The sequence below is a fragment of the Monodelphis domestica genome, chromosome 1, assembly GCF_027887165.1.
Source record: "Monodelphis domestica isolate mMonDom1 chromosome 1, mMonDom1.pri, whole genome shotgun sequence".
NCBI lineage: Eukaryota > Metazoa > Chordata > Mammalia > Didelphimorphia > Didelphidae > Monodelphis > Monodelphis domestica.
This window is the reverse complement of record NC_077227.1, coordinates 399,327,844-399,352,189: the sequence shown is the minus strand read 5'-3', so window position 1 is coordinate 399,352,189 and position 24,346 is coordinate 399,327,844. Positions and strand designations below refer to the sequence as shown.

At 39.5% G+C, this 24,346-nt stretch overlaps 1 protein-coding gene across 14 annotated transcripts in view; it reads right to left on the bottom strand.

The window, feature by feature from the left end:
* Window positions 1–24,346, bottom strand: part of PTPRT (protein tyrosine phosphatase receptor type T) — a 1,347,533-nt gene that overhangs the window by 27,539 nt on the left and 1,295,648 nt on the right. For all 14 annotated transcript variants that reach the window (XM_007474314.3, XM_007474316.3, XM_007474317.3 and 11 more), the window contains 4 exons: window positions 19,693–19,790; window positions 18,738–18,854; window positions 14,306–14,460; window positions 9,861–9,996 (listed from right to left, as the gene is read on the bottom strand). In XM_007474314.3, coding sequence (XP_007474376.2) covers window positions 9,861–9,996; window positions 14,306–14,460; window positions 18,738–18,854; window positions 19,693–19,790 — 506 coding nt within the window. The remainder of the gene's footprint in view (window positions 1–9,860; window positions 9,997–14,305; window positions 14,461–18,737; window positions 18,855–19,692; window positions 19,791–24,346) is intronic.

Below are 24,346 nucleotides of genomic sequence, written 5' to 3'. Positions count from 1 at the left end.
AGCTATGGAACAGCAAAGAGGCCACTAATCTAGCTAAATTCATAAAACTCATTCCTAAATCCTACTATAGTTTTGAACATTTTAAAAGTACAAACTCAAAAGACACATCCCCAAACCCCAAAAATACTTTGTATAGTAAAACACTGGTTGCTTCTGATAGTAAAGACATAAGTTGTTTCAGTCTCACTCAAGCCAAAGGTAATTCAGAGGTATTCTGAATGTGGTGGGTCAATCTTGTCCTTCAAGGGATGCTCTTTTGAAAGAACTTCTTACTAGTTCCTACTGAGGATAGGGGAAGGGGGGCAGCCCAGCTGTGCCTCCCTCTGGCTTTCTAGTTAGGAACTCTGGCAAACTCTCTGCTTCAGGGACAGGCGCACTGGGTCCTTGGCATGTGTGCCCACAGAGAGAGGTCTATGTGTGCCATCTCTGACACACGTGCCTAGGTTTGCCATCACAGGACTAGATGATCTCCAAGAGCCCTTCCAATTTGATGAGTATATGATGTAAAGAACAAGAACTGTTCTTGTTGATGGAAACGTATTGAGCTCATAAGAGAAATCAATACATACATATTTAATGGCTAATATGTCCTTCTCATTGGATGTGATGAGAGTAATCTTGGTATGAGAGAGAAAGCATTGGATTAGAAGTCAGAGGATTTGGTTTTGAATCCTGCCCATGGTATTACCTATGTGTACCAAAGTTTCTTCATCTCTAAAATGAGAGGGCAGGTCTACATGGCCTCTGAGGACCCTTCTTGTTCTTGATCTAGAATTCTATGATCTAAACTTGAGTGGAAAATGTTGGGATGATAAAATAAAGATGAAATTAAACTTTTGAGATATTCGTATGCAGTATAGAAAAGGGGAAAGAAGGCTAGAGATTAAGGAATTTTGTTACATGAGAAAGGGGTATTCCTATTCTAGGTCCATAGTCCGGGCACTGTAAGAAGAGATATTCCTAGAATGTAGTAAGGACATTGATCAGGCTTAATGAGTTAGCCTGATAAAGTGGAGAACATACTGTAACTAAGAATAAGGAGACCTGGATTCAAGTCTCAGTTCTGATACTAACTCCATGACCCTAAAGGCAGCTAGATGGCACATATACAGAGATAGGCTTAAGACTCAACAAAGGATTAATTCTAGGAATAGGCAAAGAAGCTCCTGAAGAGATCTGGGCCTGCAATCAGGAATAGCCAACTTCAAATATAGCCTTGGACACCAGTTAGGAAAGTCACTTAACCTCTGCTTGCCTTAGTTTCCTCAACTGTGAAAGACAGATAAAAATACCACCCACCTCCCAGAGTTACTGTGAGGATCAAATCAGATAACATCTGTAAAGTGCTTAGCATGGTGTGTGGCACATAGAAGGTATTTAATTAATACTTCTTGCCTTCTTCCTCTAGGGAAGTAGCTTAACTCAAAGACTTAGAAAAGAAGGGATCTCAGGAGCCATCTAGTTAAAGCTTTACCTGAATAATGTCTATTATATCCCTGACAAGTGACTATATAGCCTTTCATTTAAGATTTCTAGTGCAAACAGAGTCCATCTGGTCCTGTTCCAAGAAAGCCCATTTCATTTGGGGGCAGGTCTAATGCAGTGGGTCCCAGGGCACTGGGTTCAAATCTCACCTCAGGCAATTAACTAGTTAAGTCACTCTGAACAAGTGACTTTGCCACCCTGGGCCTCCCTTTCTTTATTTATGAAATGGAGGGATTGGGCTCAATGCCTTCTAGGATCTTTAATAGTTCTAAATCTGTAATGTTAAAAAAAAAGTTCTAAATCTATGATCCTAAACTCTTAGAACTTTTTTCCTGGCATTGAGAGCAAATCTGTTTCTCTGTCATTGCCTTCTACCCTAGTTCTCTCTCCTCTGGTTATAGATGCAAAGTTAGAAGGATCCTCCAAGGTTGGCCATGTATTCCATCCTTCCCATTTTACGGATGTGTAAACTGAGGCCCATATAGGGTAAGTGACTTCCCTGAGGTCATACAAGTGGTAAGTATCTGAGAAGAGATTTTAACTGAGGTCCTCTCAGTCCAGATCCAAGACTTTTCCCACTAGTAGGCTACTCCTTCATGAAGCCCTCCAAATGCTTATAGACAGCTCTATTAACTCTCCTTCCCCAGTATGTTTTTTTCTAGGGTAAATATTTCCAGTTTCTTTCCTCCTATGGCATGGTTGCTAGTTCCTGCCCAAACCGGGTTACTCTCCTCTTGCTCAGCTATGCCCTTTCTAAGACATGGTACCCAGAAGAGAGCACAACCTTCCACATGTACATGTGCTCTGACCTCAGTTTCTTCATCCTTTATAGTGATGCTCATCCTTTGGGATATGAATGAAACAACTTTCAAATCTGAAAGGGCTATAGGAATATGAGCTGCTACTCTTACTTCTTGTAGAAATATGCCTTAGAGTGCCCAACTCCTGCTCTAATTCTGTATGCCTCACACCTTCTGAATTGTAATTGGGTCTTCCCCACACACCTGAAGGCAGAGACATGTGAAGATGACTAGCCTTGGGATATGGGCAGGACATTTCCACTTAATGCTTTGGCTTTCCAGACTTCTGTGCATCTGGAAAGGATAACTCGACAATCTTAGGGACAGCCACTACTCTCCTGGGTTTGGAGGCTGGTATTAGATAGCGGGGTTGCCGATCTTCAAGACTGATCCTACGCCATGGTGAACTTACAGAGCAAAGAGATCCCATGCCCTTTTTGTTGTAGGAAGGCCCCTTTTCATGGGCACATGAGGAGTAAGAAAAAAAAATGTCCTTGACTTGGAGAATGATACCAGCTTAAAGAGATGCCCCTAACCTCTGAAATAAGGTCATTTTTATAGAATCCTGAATTCAGAGGTATATGGTAGTGTGAAGAATGGCAATAGCTTTGGAATCAGACCTGGGGTTCAAATCTCGTCTTTAATGCTTACTAATATGCGATCTTGAACACTTAAGTCCTCCCCTACTTTGTTTTCCTCAAGGGTAAAATGAGGGGGTTGGACTAAATGGCCTCTGACATTCTTTCTGGTTCTAGATGTATTAACTTCTAATCTTGTGACAGAAACAAGCACTTTGATTTTCTCTCTTTTTTTGCCCCAGATCCTGCAACTTGCTGGTTATGTTGCCTCACTCCCTACAGAGAGGGCTGGCAGTCCCAGCTGTGATACTTAAACCCCTCCTAGCCTGCTCTTCGCACTTGAGTTCCACAGGTTAGATTCAGACAACTTTTCTCTCTTTGTTCTTCTAAATGCTGGCTCTGTATGCCTGGGGAGAGGTCCTGGAAGGCAGGTAGAAAGGAAGGTAAAACATACAGAGATAGCCTTAAGACTCAACAAAGGATTAATTCTAGGAATAGGCAAAGAAACTCATGAAGAAAAACCAGGTACAAAGTGTTTCCAATAACTGAGAAATGGCTGAATGATTTGTATCTGAATAATATGTAATGCTATTGTGCCATAATACATAAGAATAAAAAATGTTTAAAGAAACTTGTATCTAACGATACTGAGTGATGGTAAGTAGAGGCAGGAAAATAGTCTAAATGGTGGTTGCAAAGCTACAAAGGAAAAACAACACTGAAAGACTTTTGATTATGATTGATGTAGCAACCAAGTCATAACTTTGGAGGACTGATGGTAGACCACGTCTCCCATCTCTCATCAGGGAAGTGGTAAACTTCAGGTGAGAAACAAGACACATATTTTCAGTTGCGGCTACCGAGTGATTTGTTTTAACTGTACCTATTAGTTAAAAGAGATGATTCAATTGAGTGAGAGGGACAGTCACATCAGGAAGTAGCAGATATCTTTTAAAGTCATAATAAAACTTTTTTTAATGAGAGAAAAGAAGTATATGTAGGAATATGGTAGATCAAAAAGACCACGAGAATGGAAGACAGGAGAGTTCCACTCAAGACTCAACTCCAGCACTTGCTAGGTATTTGAACCTGGGAAAGCTGCTTAGCCTCACAGGTTCCTCATCTACAAATAAGTGATTCACACTAGATGGCCTCTACATGCAAGGCACTATTGCAGGTGCTGAGGTCATAAAGGGGGAGGGAGGGAATGTCTCTCTAAATCCTTGACCTTGAGATAAATATATACAGGAAAATGGTGCCATAGGAGGTGCACAGCCCAAGATACACAAGACCAGCTATCTGGAGACATGAGTTTGCATTCTGTCTTGCTCAGCAATCATTGGCAAACATGACTCCTGAAATTCTATGCTGCACTAGAGAAGGGCACATATTGTCTCGATTTATTGAAAAAGAAAAGAGAACAAATTAAAAAAATAAGAAGTCCAAAACCTAAACCCTCAAGGCCAGTGAGTTTGACTTGTATTCCTGGTAAAATTCTAGAACATTATTAAGGGAATGATATATGAGCTCTCAGAAAGGGAAGCAGTGATCACTAAAAACCAGCATGGCTTCATCAAGAGCAGGTCATGCCAGACTAACCTCATTTCCTTTTTTGACAGGATAATTAGACTGGTAGATTGGGGGATACTGAAGACACAGTATACTTAGATTATAGCAAAGAATTTGGCAAAGGCTCTCTTTCTGTGCTTGTCGATAAGTTCTGGGCTACTGGACAGGGCAGTTAGGTGACCTGAGACCTGGCTGAATGACAGGACCAAGAAAGAAGTCCTTAATGGCTTTTATCCATTGGGAGGGAGGCTTCTAATGGATCTCTGAGGCCCTAAGGATCTCTGAGCTGTGGCTCTGTGCTACTATTGCCCATGCCAATTGGTGGCCCAGATGAAGAGGAGATAATATGCTGGTCAAATATGCATATAATTCAAAGTTTAGCAACCAGATCCACAAAGATTTTGACCAACTAGATTAGTGGGCCAAATCAAATCAGATCCAATTTAATAGGGGAAAGTACAAAGAGCTTACAGACAAATGGCCACTTGTTGGTGGTGTGAAGGGGGATTTTTGTTCAGGAACCAATTGGACTAGAGGCCCTCTGAGTTTCCTTGTATCTCACACAATCTATGAGTTTTCTGATTCTGTATCTTCATTAGCTCCAGGACTTTGGGCAAATCACTTTCACTCTTAGAACCTTGGTTTCCTCATTAGTAAAAAAAGAATAACAATACTCCTCCAGAAGGCTTCATGGACTTGTTGTTTAGTGCTTTATAACCATCAAGCTCTATGTAAGTTAATAAAGATGATGGTTATGATGAAAAGAGGATGAAGATGAGGATGACAGACTGATCTCAGCATATTGCTGAAGAGGAAGGGGCCAGGCAAAGTCATGGTGGTAACTTGCTGCCTCCAAACACACCTTCCTTTTCTCATGCTCAGAGAAGGCTGTTTGTGTGTTTGACAAACACATCTGTCTCCATAGTTAGAAGGACAAAAGAAACAGATGGATGAAATGGACAGAAAATGGTTTTCAATCATCCTGAACTTATTGATTGACTGCCAAACAGATCTGATCAGCCCTTAAGAACTCAGTTATTTATAACATCTGAAAAACCCAGACCTCTTAGTGATTGTGTAAATACAGTCTAGGTCTTACCCGGATTCTCTTGTGACTGAATTTTTCTTTTCTTAAAGTAAAACCAAATCAATACCATCTCGAGTGGCTCAAGCTAAAGGCAAGAATTCTATTCACTGCCTATTAAAGTCCATACCAATGTTGCCAACATTGACTATTTTGAGGCTAAACTCAGGGCAAGGCAAAGTTGTGAGAGCCAAGAAAGGTAGTTGTTCTTTATTTATTTAAGTTTCCATGAGATCTGGAGAGAGATTTATTCCAGTTTTGCCACTCATTATCTATGTGGCCTTGGTATGCTTAAAGGCACTGTGCTGTAATGTTTAGTGTTCTATAATTGGTATCTGGAGGTCTGAGTTCAAATCCTACTTCTGATACTTCTGAGGTATATGATCTAGGTTAAATCATTATATCTTCATTTCCTCAGCTATTTAGGGGAGGTGGTGATAGTGGGTTGTCTAGACCTGTGATGTCAGTGAATTACTATAGTGGAAACTCAAGAGAGACAACTTTGTGCAACTCTGCCTCACTTAAATTCAACTCACGCCCAAATCAAACTATCACCCCATGGTATCATTGCTCCTCTTTGAAAATGAAGGTTGAACAATAACAATTCCCTCCACTGATGCAGACAGGTAATTCCTTTATAATGAACTGTCTTACAGAGTTGCCATGGGCTCTTGGAAGTTAAATGATTTTCCCAAGGTCACACAGCTGATATCTGTCAGAGGCCAGTAGAAATTTGAGTAGACCAGGGTCAAAAAGGTGATGCCCTTGGAGCCTGAAATTTAGAGAGCACTGATATTATTTGTGGGGAAGCTAGCTGCTCCAGCGGATAGAGTGATAGAGCTTGAGCCAGGAAGATTTTGAGAGAGCAAGTAGGATCAATGAGTTAACTTTGTTCTGTTTGGTCGAGGTGCTCAGCCTGGTCCTGTTTGAGGATGAGTAGAAGAAGTTTGGAGAGAAGGCAAAGTGGTGATGGATGAGTGGCCTATAACCTTGAACTTTCTTGGCAAGGCAGTTGGAAAAAGCTGGTGCATGTCCAAAGGCTCCAAGAATTCCCATACTGATGGAGTCAAAGCAAGACCATTTTGTTCTCTCAGGTGTCAGTCTGAATTCTGCTCTCACTCCTTTATCTCTGGCTCTACAATGTAATTATGTGTCTCTGACAGGACTTTTTAATTTTGCCATAAAAATGAGAGGTCAAGGGAGTGTGAGGCTTTATCATCACCTTCTTACTGATCTGGAGAAATCAACTTAGCTGACATTCCATTACTCACAGTACGAAAAGGTATCAGTGAAAAAAGCATTTTCTTATGCTGAGTTCTTCTGGGGACTCTTTTCTTATTTGGACTCCAGGCCCCCTGAATTTTCATCATATCTATTGCTACTGTACATCCCCTCGCTCGCATTAAATAGACTCAGTTTACTCTGATTAATAGCTAGTTATTGTCTCTACTGCTGTCACTAATCAGTGGCTCACCATATGTTGTTACTGGGAACTTAATGAATGCAATCTTCATGGAGAACTACTCAGATCTTCCGATGAAGATGCATTGCAGGCTACATCATAAATCGGTAGTTTACATTTTTAACATCATAGGATCAGAGAATCATAACTCTGGACCTGGAAAGGGCATTGGATTTCCACTAGTCCAAACTGTTCATTTTATAGCTGGAGATGTGCCAGGGTGTGCCAGAGTGCCAGGGAGGTCACAATTTGCCCAAAGTAATACAGGTAGTAAATGGCAGAGTGGGATCTGGACCGAAATCCTCTGTCTCTTAATTCAGCATTCTTTCTTCAGTACCACTTTAGCTTGAGTTACTTTGGAAAATTCAATAAGTCAATGTGTACAAGACAGATTGGAGAAGGGAGACAAGAATGGCTGAGACACCACCTAATCCTAATAGAATACTGTAGTTGACAATTTGAGAGGTAACGAGACCTGAACTAGAATAAGCAGTGGTGGCAACTGAGAGGAGGCAGTATGATGTTGTGGAGGAAAATGACATGTTTCCCAAAGCTTAGCTTCCCTTTTGAAGTAAGGCAGATGGCACATCTTCCTGAGTTCAAAGCTGGCTTCAGATTCTTACTAGCTTTGTGATCTTGGGCAAGTCACTTAAACTTGTTTGCCTTACTTTCCTCATCTGTAAAATGGAGATGGAAAAGCAAGTGACAAATCACTCTAGTATCTTTGTCAAGAAAACCCCAAATAGGATCATAAAGAGTCAGACTCAACTAAGATGATTGAGCAATATTAAATGTTCCTTCCATCCTATCTTCCTCCCTATCTCTTTCCTTCATTAAAATAAAAAAATGAGTGAGGCACTTTAGGAAACTGTATTCTAGTATGCTGGTATCCAGTAAGAGAGTGTCTTTTAGCAATGAGCTGTTGTTTTTAGGAGAAGTTCATCTTTGGTGGGGAACTTGCTCTGAAGTATCCTAGGGATGGATCAGTCATATTCTCCAGAACTTCTTGGGAAATGGTGAGATGAGGCCCACTTCACACTGTCCCACTGAACTATGCTTATAGGACCTATCCCCATGATTCCTTCTGTAAATTATAATAGCAAACACATATAGCATTTCAAATTTTGCAAAGCACTTTTAAAATATTGTTTCATGGAACCCTTACAACAACCCTGGGAAGTAGGTGCTATAATTACCATCCCCAAATTATAGATGAGGAAGATGAGAAATAGAGAGATGAAGTAATTGGTCTAGGGCCAACCAGAAAGGAAGTACATGAGGCTGGATTGGAACTCAGGTCTTCCTAACTCCAAGCCAGAGCACCATCTACTACATCACCTTCTAAGTCATGATATTGAGCATAGCAGATACAAGTTTGCAAAAAAATAATTTATCTACATTGTCTTACCTGTGCCTCCCCTCAACCTTGTGACAGAGCTCCTCTTGATACAATTATCCATGAGAATGCATGGGAGGCAAAATAAGAACCCAGGTCTTCCTAACTCCCAGTTGATTATTATATTACCACTTGGCCTTCTCATCTGCACAAAGAAGAACTTGTGCTAGGCCCCTCCTAGCTCCAGTTTTATGATCCTGGGTACCACACCAACTCTATATTTGATGTTTATGGAGTCCTGGGAAGTATGTAAAGTGTTTTTTTTTTTACTTATGTGTTCCCATGTGAGCCTACCAACACCTCTGTGAGGCAGTTAACAGAACCCTTGGGCCTCAGAGTTGGAAGTGAATCTTAGCAATTATCTGATCCAGTCAATATAATATTGACTGGATCATACACACACACACACATACACACACACACACACACACACACACACGCATGCATGCACGCACACACACATATCCTCTACAATATCTTGCAAGGATGGTTACTCAACACTTTACTAGAGACTTTCAGTGATGGAGAACATTTTACCCGATGAGATCAGGGACCCAGTTCTATTCCTGAACAGTTTTGATGATAAGAAAGTTGTTCACAACTGCTAGATCACATGGCTTAATGGGGATATGATTGGGGATATGGACTGTAAACAATCACTCTAGTGCAAATATTAATAATATGGAAATAGGTGTTGATCAACAACACATGTAAAACCCAGTGGAACTGCTCATTGGCTACAGGAGGGGGGAAGGGAGGGGGAGGGAAGGGGAGGGAAAGAACATGAATCATATAACCATGGGGAAATATTCTAAATTAAATAAATAAATAAATAAACTTAATTTGAAAAAAAAAGAAAGTTTTTCCTTCTAAGAACTTTCTGCTGTTTTTCCTTCAAAGAATTTTTTGAAGGTGAAAGTTTAATGCAAACATTGTGTGTGTATGTATAGCTTCTGTTGCCCATTCTTCATCTATAAAAGATTCTAGCATATTTAAAAATAGTTTGAAATCATAGACTTTTAGAGCAAGGAAAGTAATAATAGGCCATTTCAAAAAGAAATATTCTAGGTGGGGCCAGGTAATTTCTTCTCCATTGCTAGTTGAAAATTAATCACATCTCATTAAGCTTTCATAGGGAGGTAGATTTCTACCTTTCTATTCCACTTGGAAATCCTCACATTTTTTCAGAGGTAAAAGAAATTGAGATTCAGAAAGCAAATGGCTCATGCAAGAGCACCCCATGCATGAAGAACAGAGTTTGTACTAGATCCTAGATCTCCTGACTCTCAATCCTAGGCTACAACAGACTCCCTGCTCCCTGTGAGTTCCCTTTCGTAGAGTGAATTCAGTAAGATTCTTCAGTTCCTTGGATGAAACAACATTTCTGAATGTTGATTTTACCTCATTCTAGAAATTTCTTGGCCACAGACTAAGACTGAATTGTGTATCTGGGTTTGTCATCTCTAATAGAGATAAGTAAACTTACCTCTGTTTGTACCAGGTTGACCCTTTGGGATCGGAGCTCTCGCACACAATTGAATATATCCACCACTCCTTCGTTTTCTGCCATGTCAAGCATGATATCAATGGCAATGAAACAACCTGTTCTCCCTGCACCAGCACTAGAAGAAAAGATGTACTTGGCATTACTAGATTTCATAGACTATAAGCTTCTTGAAGGCAGGCCTGACCCATTCAGATCTTTGTATTTCTAGTACCTACCACATTATCTGGTCTGGTAAGTATTTAATAAATACCCACTGATTGATTACACACTCAGACTTCTGGCCATAATAGCACAAGGTCAGAACTATTTGCATGATTTGCCAGTGGAATTAAAGTGGAAAAAAAGATGGAAAGAGAAAAAGAGTGGAGAAAGAATGAGGGAGAGAAAAGGATATGAACAGAGAAGAATGGAACAAAAGCCTGTCAGGTTTGATAGTGAAAGGAAGCATCATTTAGAGGACAGGATTCCATGGTAATCAGGCTTTGACCTCCGAACCCTTGAAAAAAATTTATCTCATTTTCTATCAACAAAATGTGAATGCTAAGTGGTCAGTGTAGTTGAGAGTCTTAACCAGAACCCAGTGGAAAGATTTGACATATAGATATAGATATATACATACACACATATATATATCAATATATATATATATATATATATATATGCCAAAGGAGTGCTAAGCACAAAATGTCAAGAATCTAAATGAGACCCTACTTCTCACAATAGAGACTTCTCAGACCTAAGTGTGATTTTAAAGATCATTATGTTGAGGAGTTAATTGTACTGAAACATGGATACAAGGAACCCATTTTCCATAAATAAATGTAGTTATAAAAATGAAAGACATCTGGACAATAGGGGAGAAGGTTAAGCATATTTTCATGTTAGCTAAATTTTGTTCCACATTCATTTGTTTCGTTTAAGGAAACAGCTGGAGTCTACAGTGTGAAAATGAAATACACTCAGAAAGGATGGGTAAAGAAAAGAGAAGAAATATAAGCTGGTCATAAAGCCAAGGAGTATAAAAATCCAGAAATACTGCCCAATGGGGACATTTCAATGATCTTGAATCAATAGAGTTTTGTCAAAAGCCAACATACAGAAAATAGATTTTTCATTTGCTGTGGAACTTCATTGTTAGAAATGAATAGATTTGGGCCCATATCTTCTGCAATGTGGGAAGTCCACTCCCCTTTGGGGACTCACTGAGCTGTAGCTTACCTATCAGAGAGGAAAAGGAAGTGTCTGGCTCTTTCCATGAGTCTCCTCAGAACTCAGAGAAGAGGGAGGGGAAAACCCCACTAAATCAGGCATCTAGAATTAGTTGAGTCAACCTTGAAAGTGATACAGGTGATTACAAATAACTCACATTGGTGGGATAATTCAAGATTTATAAAGGGATTTTTCTTCTCAGCCTTGAAAGATGAAGAAATTAATGTTTAGCAAAGTTAAGGGTTTGTTCAAGAGCATAGAGTTAGGAAGTTCCATAATCAGAATTTAAATTTAGGACTTCTAATTCCAGGGCCAAGTTATGTTGTATCCCCATGACACTCCCTCTCTAAGATACCAGGAACAAGAAAACTTGACTATCTATGCACATGTTTGGAAGTAGTTGCATGCCTGCATCAAGTGTGCCTTTCTCATTAAAGGCAGTCCAACTAACTTATAAAAACTAAAGGTAAGTTTGCCCTGGTGCTAGTGAACTGATATTAATTTGTCTTTCCTGTAGCATCTTTGTTAGAATGAGTCAGGCAACTTGCAAATTTGTCAATGAAAGCTCCTGCCTACATCATCCTGGGAAAACTGTTATTGATTATTCTTTGTGAGTCTGATTATTCCCAATTGTCATGGCTTTGATGTTAACATGGGATAGAGAATACTGGTGGTGTAATTCAAGTGCCTCCATTCCGGGATGGAGGAGCAGGAAGGATCAAGGGATCCAGCTTGAGTTAGTTAGATTGTTTAAAGAAGCAGTTGAGTTTGAACTGTGATCTCTAGCCTGACCACATGTCCTTAAAGTTCTAGCTGTCTCCTCTTCCAAAAAACTACATCCAGGTAAGGAAGTGCTATGTTAGGTATTATCCTAATTTATTTGATTTGGCTTTCAAAGAAAGGACACTGGGTGAGGAGTCTAGTATTTTAGTCCTGGTTCTATCACTAACCTGTTATATGACTGAGGAAAGATTTAAGCTCCCCCTCTCTGGGCCTCAACTTCCTTAGCTGTAAAATAAGGTGGCTAGATAAAATGGTGTCTTATGTAGCTTCAAGCTCAGACACTCTAAGATTATGACTTTGGACATGTCCAATAAATTTTCTCTTCACTTGACTGGTGTGGATATGGCTTGAGAAATGCTGAAATATTTTAGTCTCTGCAGGAGTGGTTCCCAGATCTGCTGACTAAAACCAAATCATTCTGAAATTTATTCAGAAGTTTCTATTAAGTACCTTCTATGTGCTGGGCAATGTGTTAAATGACAGGGACACAAAGAAAGAAAAAAGATGATTCCTACGCTTAAGGAATTTGCCTGAGAGATAATATGTAAAGAGACTAATACAAATCAGTAGCCTTTTATGGATTATAGACTCCTTTTACCACCTGGTGAAGTCTATAAATTTCTTCTCAGAACAAAGTTTTTGAATACATAAAATGAAATCTAAATGGTTACAAGATTAAAGAAAATAAAGATGTAATTATTTTACTGTCAAATTCACAGATACCCTGAAATTTTTCTTTTTTTTTTTCAGAGAAACCTTAAAAGATTTGTATGAACTGATACAAATAAAGTTAACATGATTAGGAGAACAATATATACAACAATAACAGGGGAATGATACATACAACAACATTGTACAACAGTTTAAAAAGACTTAAAGACTGTAGAACAGGCTACCGACTCTTTGGCAGAGACAGGATGATCTCAAGGAAGGAACATTCACTCATTAAATTTAGTTGGCAATGAAAATTAAACTCATCAAAGTACTGAAGCATTAAAGTATATTGAAACCTTTTTTATTCTTTTGAAAATGGCCAAGGTGGAATTTGTTTGCTTGCTTATATGTATTTGTTATCAGAGTCTTGTTTTTTTCTTTTTTCATGTTTTTGCATGTCAGGGGGTGAAGGGTAGGGAAGTAGAAAGGAAAGAACATGATTTTGTGACATTTGAAAAAGTAAAATTTAAGAAAAAGGAAACCGGGGGGGGGGGGCAGCTAGGTGGCTCAGTGGATTGAGAGCCAGGCCTAGAGATGGGAGGTCCTAGGTTCAAATCTGACCTCAAACACTTTCCAGATGTGTAACCCTGGGCAAGTCACTTGGCCCCCATTGCCTAGCCCTTACCACTCTTCTGCCTTGGAGTCAATCCTCAGTATTGACTCCAAGATGGAAGGCAAGGGTTTAAAAAAAAAAAAAGGAAGCCACAATAGTATTGAATGGGTTAACTAATATTTTGGATTATCTCATTGCAGTTGGACCCTCACAACCATTTGTCAACCCTTTTATGCTTCCCTAATTGACTCTATACCACTTTCCTCACAATAGCTATCTCAATCGTTTGTTTTTTTTTTCTGTCCTCAAGTCCTCTTCCTAAATACTAATTCAACCCATAGCTTCTGTGATGTGGCTCTTTCCTGGTTCTGTTCCTACCTATATGGCCATTTGTCAGAAAAGCATTCTCTATCTCCTTCCCACTAAGTATGGTTCCCTTCTCTTCCCTGAAATCTTCCAGTGGATCCTGGCAGGATCTATGGAACCCAGATAGCAACATCTGGTGTAACTGAAAGCTTGCTATGTCTTTTCTGGAATCTCTTGAAAGAAGAACAGAAAAAAGGCAGTGTATATCACAGCAGTGAAGAGCTTGAATGTTGGAAGGGATCTGGAATAAGTAGACTGGCCAATATGGGAGATATTTGTAGGAAGCTGGTGTTGGAGGGTCATATGATAGAGCAGCTAATTCAATCTCTTCACTTATAGAGGAGAAACTCAAGCCTAAAAAGAGGAGCTGACTTGCTCAAGGTCACATAGCAAGGAAGTGACAGGGCTGGCACTTCTCACAGTTTAGTCAGTGTCTTCTGAGGAGGAAAGGAAAGGAGAAAGAAATAAGCATTTATTAAGAGCTTACTAGATGCCAATACCATTGCTAAATACTTTACAGAGATTATTTTGTTTAATTCTCACAACAATCCTAGGAGATCGGTGCTATTTTTATCCTCAGTTTACAGCTGAGGAAACTGAGGCAGACAGCAGTAAAGAGGCTTGCCCAGGATTGCACCACAGGAAGAGCCTGAATTCATGTCTTCCTGATGCTAAGCCCAGAGCTCTACCCACTGTGCTACCAAGCTGCCACTGAAACAATGGAAAGAGTGTCAAGGAAGGCACCTGAGAGGGAAGAACAGAAGCAGCTGAGAAACCAGTCAGTTGCCTGGGCACGTACCTGCAATGTACCACTATAGGTCCTGCCTCAGGAGGATTGAGGAATTTCACCTGCCGGACGAAGCCCAGGAGACCTGTGGCATAGCACGGAACCCCGTGGTCAGGCCAGCTGGTGAAGTGGAACAGCCGGATCTCACGGATCTCATGGTAGCCTTTCTGAGGAGAAAACACAGCCTGTGTCTTTTTCCATTCACTATTAGACAAATCATTGTCTCCCCAGCCCCAGCCATAACCACCCTCTAGCTGCTCCTGCCAAGAAACTAGGATGGAAAATACATGGACTGGGCTCTGGGGAGTAACAACAATAACAATAGCAATAATAATTAATACTAAAGATAATGTAATATAATAAGCATTTATATATCACTTATTATGTTCAGATACTATGCTAAGCACTTCACAATTATATTATTTGATCTTCACAACGACCCATTTACAGACAAGGAGACTGAGGCAGACAGAAGTTAAGTCACTTTCTCAGGGTCACACAGTATTAAACGTAGGAGGCCAAACTTGAATTCAGGACTTCAGGACTGACTCCAGCCCAGAGCTCTAGGCACTGTACCACGAAGCTGCCTCACTAGAAATGTCTTCAGAGGCTGAACCAATCACTTCTTTGGAAGTTGTAATATTATTATTATAGTTGCCTATGTTCATACAGAACTTTAAGGTTTACAAAATGCTTTTTTTTTTTTTTACTGCAGCCTTGCTAAATGACAGGTTTACATGTGACCACTACTATCCCAACTTTATAAGGGATGGGACTAAGACTGAATGAGAGGTTCAATGACTTGTCCAAGAATATAAAACACTTAAGGGGCAGGATTCAACTCAGATCACTTGATTCCTAAGTCAGTCGTTTTATAATCCATCCCTCTATTGCTCATTTAAGTGTCTATTATGTGGTGGGTACCATTCAAGGAGCTTACCTTCTATTGGAGAGAAACATGCACACAGATTAATAAATATTAAATACATGCAAAGTGAATATAAACAATTGTGGAGAAATAGCATATACTTACATATATACAATAATATACATATAGCATGTAAAAATTTAACAAAAAGCTAAGCTAAGGCAATTCTCCTAGCAAGATGAAATTACTAGCAAAGACACAAATAGCTGGAGATGAATGGGTCAGTGGCTTTTCTCATTTTATACCAAAGATCCAGGTCAGACAGCTCCCCTTTTAGAACTTTCAGGGAGTACAGAATTAAGAACAGACCAGGGTAGCTGAAATTACGGGGCTGAGAGCAACATGTAGTTAGAGAGCTGAGCTTCAGGGAACGATAGGCTTGGTTAGAAGTCTGGTAATGGGGGCTAGCAACAACCTCTTCCTTACTCCTCTGTGCCTATGAAATTCTCATCTGAGTCCAGGTATGAGGTCAAAAGACAGCAGACCAGTCCTTTTTTAGACAGCAAACCAGGTATACTTGAAGGAAGGCTTGGTGGTATAAAGATACTAGACTAGACTCCCTTGTGTTCGCCTGTATTCCCTAAGGATAGCTAAATTCCTTGAGGCAAGAATAGATCAGTGATTAGTAGGAGGTCTGGATTTCTAAAATGAACCCATTGTAAGCCAGCTGAATTCTGAACTAAGCACAGTGCCAAAGAACCATGATTTAAGCAATTATTGGACAAAAGCAGTTACAGGACAAATTCAATCAATTATAAAAAGCATCAATAAATAAATGATACAAGATCAATCACATGTGTGTATACATTTGTTTGGTCTAGGATATGGCCAATCCAGGAAATTGTTTTGTTTGATTACATGTATTTGTAATAGGTTTCATTTTCTTGCTTTTACAATGAAGAAGGGAAAGGGAGAGGGAAAAAATTATAGCTGAAACTAAAGTGAAAATAAAAAAGAAAATAGACATCAAAATTGTTAAACAACAACAAAAAAGAAAAATTGAAAAACTCAAAATATCTAATGATTTTTCTGAGACTCACAAAAAAATAAAGCACTAGCAAGGAAGGAGTGAAAACCTCAGGCCTTGCCGGAATCTTTGGACCATTCTCAGAATGAGGATTTTCAATCCCCAGTTCATCTCCCAGTATATCAATAACTTCAGCTTTGGAAAGGACTTTGGAAAGGTCATCCAGTTCAATCTTTACAAAGAATAAGAATTTCCCCTACGGTATCCTTGACATGAGATCATTTGATGTTCCCTTAAAGACCTCCAGTGATGGAAAACTCTCCACTTGCCAAGGCAACCCATTCCACTTTGGGACAGTCCTAATGGTTATAAATGTTTTTTTTTTTTTTTACTGAATTAAAATCTTGCTCTCTGCAGCTTCTCACCCATGCTGCTCATTCTGCTCTCTGGGACCAAGTATAGGAAGCCTGATTCCTCTTCCCTGTGACAGCCCTTTGTTTATAGGAATCACTTTCCTCCTTCCTCAATTCTACTCTTTTCCAGGCAAAGCATTTCCATTTTCTTGAACTGATCTTGCTTTGTCATGGTTTCTAATCCTCTGCCTGCTGGTTGCCCTTTTTTGGATGTACTTTAGTTTATCAGTGCTCTTCCTCCAAAATCATGCTTAGGCCTAAATATCAAACGCAGATTGGGCCTGATGAGAGCAGAGAATTTTATCTGTCATTTCTCTTGCTCTAGCCCAGGGCTTTCTAACCTTTTTTTGTGTGTGCTATGGACTGACTCTTTTAGAAGTTTGGTGAAACTCACAGACCTCCTCTCCAAATAATGATTTTGTTTTTTTAAAAACCATTACCCTCTACCTTACAAAGGCAAAAGAGTAGTATGGGCTAGGATTAAGTGACTTGCCCAGAGTCACACATCAAGGAAATGTCTAAGATCATATTTGAACTCAAGACTTCCTATTTCAGACCTCCTTCTCTATCCACTGAGAAACCTAGCTGTCCCTCAGGTGTTTTTAAACATATACAATAAAATATATAAGATTATGAAGGAGAATTTTTGTTGTTCAATTCTTTCAGTCATGTCTGACTATGATCCCATTTGGATTTTTCTTGGCAAAACACTAGAGTGATTTGCCATTTCCTTCTCCAGCTCATCTTACAGATGAAGAAATTAAGGTGAACGAGTTTAAGTGATTTGCCAGGGTCACACAGCTAGGAAGTGACTGAGGCCAGATTTGAACCTAGTATTTCCAGTCTCTATGCCTGTCTCTCAATCCACTGAGCCACCTACCTGCTCCTAACTATCAAATTATTAAAGAAAAAAGGTTTATGAATCCCAAGTTAATAACTCTGCTCTAGACTCTATGGTCCATATACAGCTCAAGGTAACTAATTTTTTCCTATCATGTTGTCTGGTTGCCTTATGTTGAACTCACAATCTACTCAGCAGTTAGTGGGTAAGACCTACAGATAACTTGCTATTCAATGATTATGCCATTATGTCCTGACACTACATCTAATCCTCCTTCCCTTCTCCCTCCTCTGAACCATCTCTTCCTAGGGAGAGCACCCTCTGGACAAGGCCTCTGGGAACAGACCTTCAGGAATTGTCCTACTGCCCACATCTCCCAGTTGGAATTAATCCACTTAGCTTTGGAACTCTGTACCCTGATGCTGAGCTGTTCTGATCAGTGAGTGAGCAAGTGCAAACTTAAGCCCAGTATATCTCTCAGACATAGATCATGCTTTACATCCACCCATACCGGACATCTTGCCATCTGCTCTCCTGCAAGAAAGCAGATTCTGCCTATTCTATCTCTTACTCTGGATGAGGTATAAAATCACCTTCTGGATGAGGTATAAAATCACCTTCTCTATAGCCCTACTCACCATCCCTCTGATTCCCAGGGATCAAAACTCTCTTTGCTGGTAACTATATAAAGGGATGTGTATTGTTATCCCTATTAGTGTTTGCAACTGGAGGACAGGGACTGCCTTGCTTTTGTATTTGTATTTTCACCAACTAGTACAGTGTTCAGCACATAATACTATTTAATAACAATGTTTTCATTCATTTATTCATTCATCCACCTCTCCATCCCCTCCTTTTGGATCCTGCCCCTGTCTTTCTCTCTATCTGAAATGCTCTCCCATCTTAGGAGAGAGAACAGCCATTTCTCCATCACCATTGTCTTCTTCACTGTTCATGTTGGCCCAATCCCCAAACTCAGGCAAGATAATATCCAAGCTCAGATGCTTAAGTCAGTTGGTATGGATGGAGCTTAGTGCAAAGATAAAATGATGTTACATAGATCTATAACAACACATACCACATGTAGAGCAAAATACATGTATATCAGCAAACTGATCCTCCTCAGATGGATATAGAGAGTAAAAATGAAAAAGAAGTGGAGGTGGAAGGTAGTGGCTAACCCTGGCTCCATAGCTAAAAGTCCTATGTTTCCCCCTGTCTCCCTATCATATCTTGGTAAGTTCTCTGATTTCCCAAACAGGGCCTAATGATTACCATCCAAAGGACAGGCTTACCTTTTGAACAGTAAACGTGCGTATGACATACTCAGCCAGTGGTTCTGTTTCAATTAACGTGACCTTAATATCTCCATAAACTTCTGTGTCATCTGGCCAATACCTAACACACTTCACCTGTAGCAAAGAGAGAGAGAATAGGAAATAGGAACGGCAAAGCTCAGCTTATGGAGATGAGAACCAACTTCGCCGCAGGCTTTCATTTTAATAAACGCAAGTGGGACTTAATGGGGATTTCAAGCGAGGTGTGCCTAGCTGACCTGGGTCAGTGGGTGGTCACCATGCTACATGTGGCAAAAATGGTGTAACATATATATTCAAAGACATGAAAGGCTGAAAAGAGGCAGCAGAGAATGAAGGACAACAGACAGACAGCCTGAGGGCTGCATGAGTACCCATGGAAGAGTAAAAGAGCCGGAAGGCCTTCAACATGTTGCGAGGATAATGAGATAATGGATCCATTCAAATATAGGAGGCTATAAATGCCTTGACTGGCTTGGTTGGGCAGCCACCATGCCAGGCATGGCCAAATTAACTCCAGTGCCTGGAGGCAATGAAGCAGTGTGAAACTCCAGTCAGCTAAAGTAAGGTGAGTGCTATCACAGCAGTACTAAAAAAAGTTAAATGTGGAAAGTGGAGGAAAATGGTTATGAGGCTAGGAAGGTAAAATGATGGAGTGAGGAAGACAAAGACCTGGAGGGATGGGCTAGAGTTGGACATTAGGGCCTGGAAGGAGAAAGAATCTTAGCCCCCAAAAAGGTGAATTTCTGGGGCCTTGAGGCACAGGGAGGAGGCTTCACATCTTCTGTGGGTATATTTTCTACAGTACCCACTTTTTTGCGAAGTCCTTCCAGGGATGACTAATTCCTTTCATGAAAAAGACAGACCAAGAAGGGAGTTTTTCTTTGCTTCAGTTTTTGTGGCTACCAGAGAAGTCATCATCTAAGCAGCTTACCCTTCCTACTTCTACGAGATTTGTCACCATCACGACACTGGCTGAATTCTCCTGCCAAATCATCCTCCAAAAGTCTTTGACAGTTTCCTGCATTGGACCTAAGAAGGAAGAAAAAAATATTAGAGCCTTAGAATCCCTGGGTACAAGACAGCAGTAGGCCCCTTTTTCATGGTGTCTTAGGGTGAGGCATAGGACCAAGAGCTCCTAGGAAAGTCTGATAAATGAGAATGATGATGGAGTTCAAGGTCTGTATAACTAAATAGGAGGGTTGGACTCCTGAGAAGGCTTGGCTTATAATTTACAGGAACAGCCTGAGAAAGTCACTGAAGATCCAGTTCTCATTTTGTGTATTTGTTATATAAGGAAAGACAAGTAGTTCCAAAGTTCAAAGTTATTGCTATGAAACAGCAAATTGTCTTTCTGTCATTCAATGGTCATTTGTTAATATGTACCAAATGCTGTCAAAAAGTAGTCCCAACATTCAAGAAACTTACATTTTGAGGTACAGGGGGCACAAGTAGGAGAGGAACACAGCATTGATACAGATCATAAGATCATTGATTTTGAGCTGGAAGGGACCTTAAAGGCCATTGAATCCAATCTCCTCGTCTTTGAAATGAGAAAGATAAGATGCAGAGGTTAAGAGACTTGTCCAAGCTAGTGTCTGAGAAGAGATTCAAATTCAAGTCTTTCTGATTCCAAATCCAGCACTCTTTCTGCTACAATACCTAGCTATCTCAGCACCTCCAAACTCTCTTCAGCAGTGTCTGAAGAAGATGTTGGGTGAGAAAGAAAATAGTTCTGAGTCATTGAGGTTAAAAAGGGATCTTAAGTTCTAATGTATGCAACCAGCATGACTTATAGTCAAGAAAGATTGTTTTTGAATTCCATCTTAGATACTGATCCTGAGCAAGTCACTTGAAGCCTCAGTTTTGCCATTTATTAAATAGACATAATAATAATAATAATAATAATAACTCCCTCATAGGATTGCTATGCTGGTTAAATAAGATAATGTATGTAAAAGGCTTTGCAAACCTTTCAGTGCCAACAACAACAAAAAGGTCATACTTTGGGTTGCTTCTTAGCCTTTTCTTGGTGAAAGCTCATTTGACTTTGTAGGGTGCTTTCATAGCTCACATACCCAAAACCCTTTTCTATTTCAAAAAGAGTTCTATAAGGTTTGTTATTCAGTGTTATTGTTTTTGTTTTTCAGATTAGGAAACTAAGACCTAAAAAATTGCAATAGCTAGAGTGGTAAGACCACACGGCTAATGTATGACAGAGTCAACATATTTCAATTTGGAGGGAGAAGGGTTATGGGTTCCAAATCTACCTCTGACGCTTACTACCTGTGCAGCAGGCATGTCACCTAATCTCTCTGGGTCTCTGTTTTATAATTTGTAAAATGAAGGAAATTGGGATTTTCCAGGGCTCTCTTTTAAGTCTAGATCTGAGACCTATATTTTATTTTATTTTACTTTTTCTTAAACCCTTACCGTCTGTCCTAGAATACATACTAAGTATCAATTTGAATGTAGAAAAGTGTCAAGTGCTAGTCAATGGAGGGCAATGGAGGGCAAGGGACTTGCCCAGGGTCATACAGCTAGGAAGTGCCCCAGGCTATTTGAACCCAGGACCTTCCATTTCTAGGTCTGGCTCTCAAACCACTGTGCTACCTAGCTGGCTCTGTGATCTTTATTTTACAAAAGGAATAAGTTAACAGACCCAGGATCCAAACTCTGAACCCTATACTCAGTTCTACCAGTCTGCTAACTCTTACCAGGTTTCTTGATTCATTCCATTGCACAGGCTTTGTGCTAATATGTCATACAGCTTCTTACCTGCCTAGACAGGACATGTCTGTGTGCCTTTAAGGGCAGGAGGAGAAAAGCACTGCATGATTTGCCCCAAAGCCTTGGGTGGCCTCAGGGATGGCCCTCTACTCTGGGGAATCTGTCAGTTCTGACATGCACAGCTGTTTTGACAATTGTGACTAGCATGGCAATCCCAGATCTCAGGCCTTGCATGCTCCTGTGCAAAGTAGTCCATGAAACAAATGACTAAGAAATGCTGAAGCAGCCCTTGCTTCCTGTCAGAGTTTTTGGGTTTTGAACCTGATCCCCCAAAGTATTCTCTAGAATATTCCAGGGGGGGAATGGAGATTTATTAATATTTGTTTCTGTAAGTTGACCTTGGTTGTTCCTCAACCATCAGAGAATCACAGATTTATGAATAGTTTTATTTCAAAGTGGCATTAGATAGATGGAGGCAGCTGGGTGGCTCAGTGAATAGAGAGCCAGCCCTGGAGATGGGAGGTCCTGGGTTCACATCTGGCCTCAGACCTTTCCTAGCAGTGTGACCCTGGGCACATCATTTAACCCCCATTGTCTAGTCTTTACTGCTTTTCCTTAGAACCAATACACAGTATTGAGTCTAAGATAGGAAATAAGGTTTAAAAAAAAGTGGCATTAGAGATCAGTTAGATTTGTAGCCTCCAAACTTTTTAATCACTAAAACATTTCTACCACCTTCAGTAGGTTATATACATGAGCTAATTCACTTAAAATATATTTATTATAAAATTTATACAAAAATAGAAATTTTAAAAGATATGAGTAGAAGATCAAATAGTCATTTATTCTAGTGGTAATAGGGAGCCACTGGAGTTTACTGAGTACTGGACTGACAGGATCAGATCTATGCTTTCAAAAAAATCACTTTAGCAGTTATGTGGTAGATGGATTGAAGAGGAGAGGGACTAGAAGCCAAGTAAGAGACTACTGCCATAGTCCAGAGAGAGAACTTGTACTTGGGTGATGGCTGTGTGACGGGAAAGAAAGATACTGATGATAGAGATTCAGAGAGAGATATTAAGTTTTTGTAATGGAATGAATACTTGGGGTGACAGAGAGTGAGAAGCTGAAGATAAAACCAAGGTAGTGAACCTGGGTTATTTGAACAATGGTGGAGCCCTCCATAATAACAGAGGCATTTAGAAGACACATAGGTTTGGCAGGAAAAATAATGTAGATATCCCTGCCACATCATGACTTTCCCCATCTTGATTTTGATATATCATGAGTCGCATAAGAAGTTAAATAGGATTTTTTTAGGAGTTTTGTGGAAGCCGCCCATGACACACAAAGGCTAGCAGGTGACACAGAAAAAGTTTAGAAATTCAGAAATGCATAAAATATATTTATAGTGTATTGTATAATATCAACATATTTTATCTTTTAATACTATAAACATACATGATTTCTTTTTTAAAGTTAAAATAAATAAGTTAAAGTTTGTAAAAAGAATGTTAAAGCCAGCTGATGACCCACAAAGGCTAAAAATGTAGACATCTTAAAAAGTTTGGTAACCCATAAATGCACATATGGTACTGTAAACACCCCATTAAAAATTCATTCTTCTTCTTTGGTACTGTACCAAGGGAGGGTCAAAATTTTTTTTGCTGATTTTCCAGATTACAAAGGCAAGGGAGAGCAGGAAATGTGTCCTAAACCCCTGCCATATGGAAGGGAAATCTGTATGCTAATAAAATAATTTCTTGTTACTGTAAGACATCACCATTCTTGCAGTGGCCCAAAGTCACACATAGGTATCATTCTCAACTCATCATCTCTCTCATTCTCTATACCCAATCTGTTGATTCTCCCTTTGTAACATCTCTGATAAATACATTCTTCTCTCTTAAGACACTGTTACCACCATGATCCAGACCCCATCACCTCATGTTTGAACTACTGGTATAGTTCATATATTTGTCTTCCTATTTCAAGTCTATCCCCATTCCAGTAAATCCTCTACTCAGCTAATTGGTCTTCCTAAAGCTCTTCTGACCACATCACATCCCTCCTTCCCTTATACTCCAATGGCTTCCTACTCCCTCTAGGATCAGATATAAAATCCTCCCTTTGGCATTCTGTAATAGATATTATATATATATATATATATATGTATATATATATATAATTTACATATACATACATATCTATATACTTCCATTCCATTCCTCTTTTCAAATTCAACTGTCATATCACCTCCATTACTTTGAATAGGATTATTGTTTTCAAATGTAATGTCAGCTTCATTTTCAGTGAATTTTGTCTTATCTAAATCAGTCATTGATAGATGGAAAATGTCAGCTTCAGGATTCAAATTAGATATTATTTCTTAAGGGTACCTATGCCATAAAGCTATTGGAAAAAATTTAAAAAAATTTATTGGTGGGATGTCATGCAATTCTGTGAATGATTTTCAAAGTATTTGCATCTTTAGCAACAGTAACCTGTAGGGAATTGAAATTTTGTTTCTCTGTATCTTTCACTAACTCTTGCTTGAGTTTTTTTTTCTTTTTTTGTCTTTTACTTCTACAAAATTCAACCCCCCATGCCCAGTCTGCACTGAAAAAAAAATTCTCCAAGAATGTTTTGATCTGATTTGTACTTTTTTTTTCCTGTGTGATTTCTCTAAGTCTCTCATTTCAGTTGCTATTTGAGACATGATTTCTTTTATTTCTACATCTATTTCTTTTACTTGTCTCTACTTGTCTCTTGATTCATTACATGTGCTATCACTCACAGATTCACTTTTTGCACAAATTTTTCATTGTTTCTCATCTTTTTTCCTCCTAATTTTAACA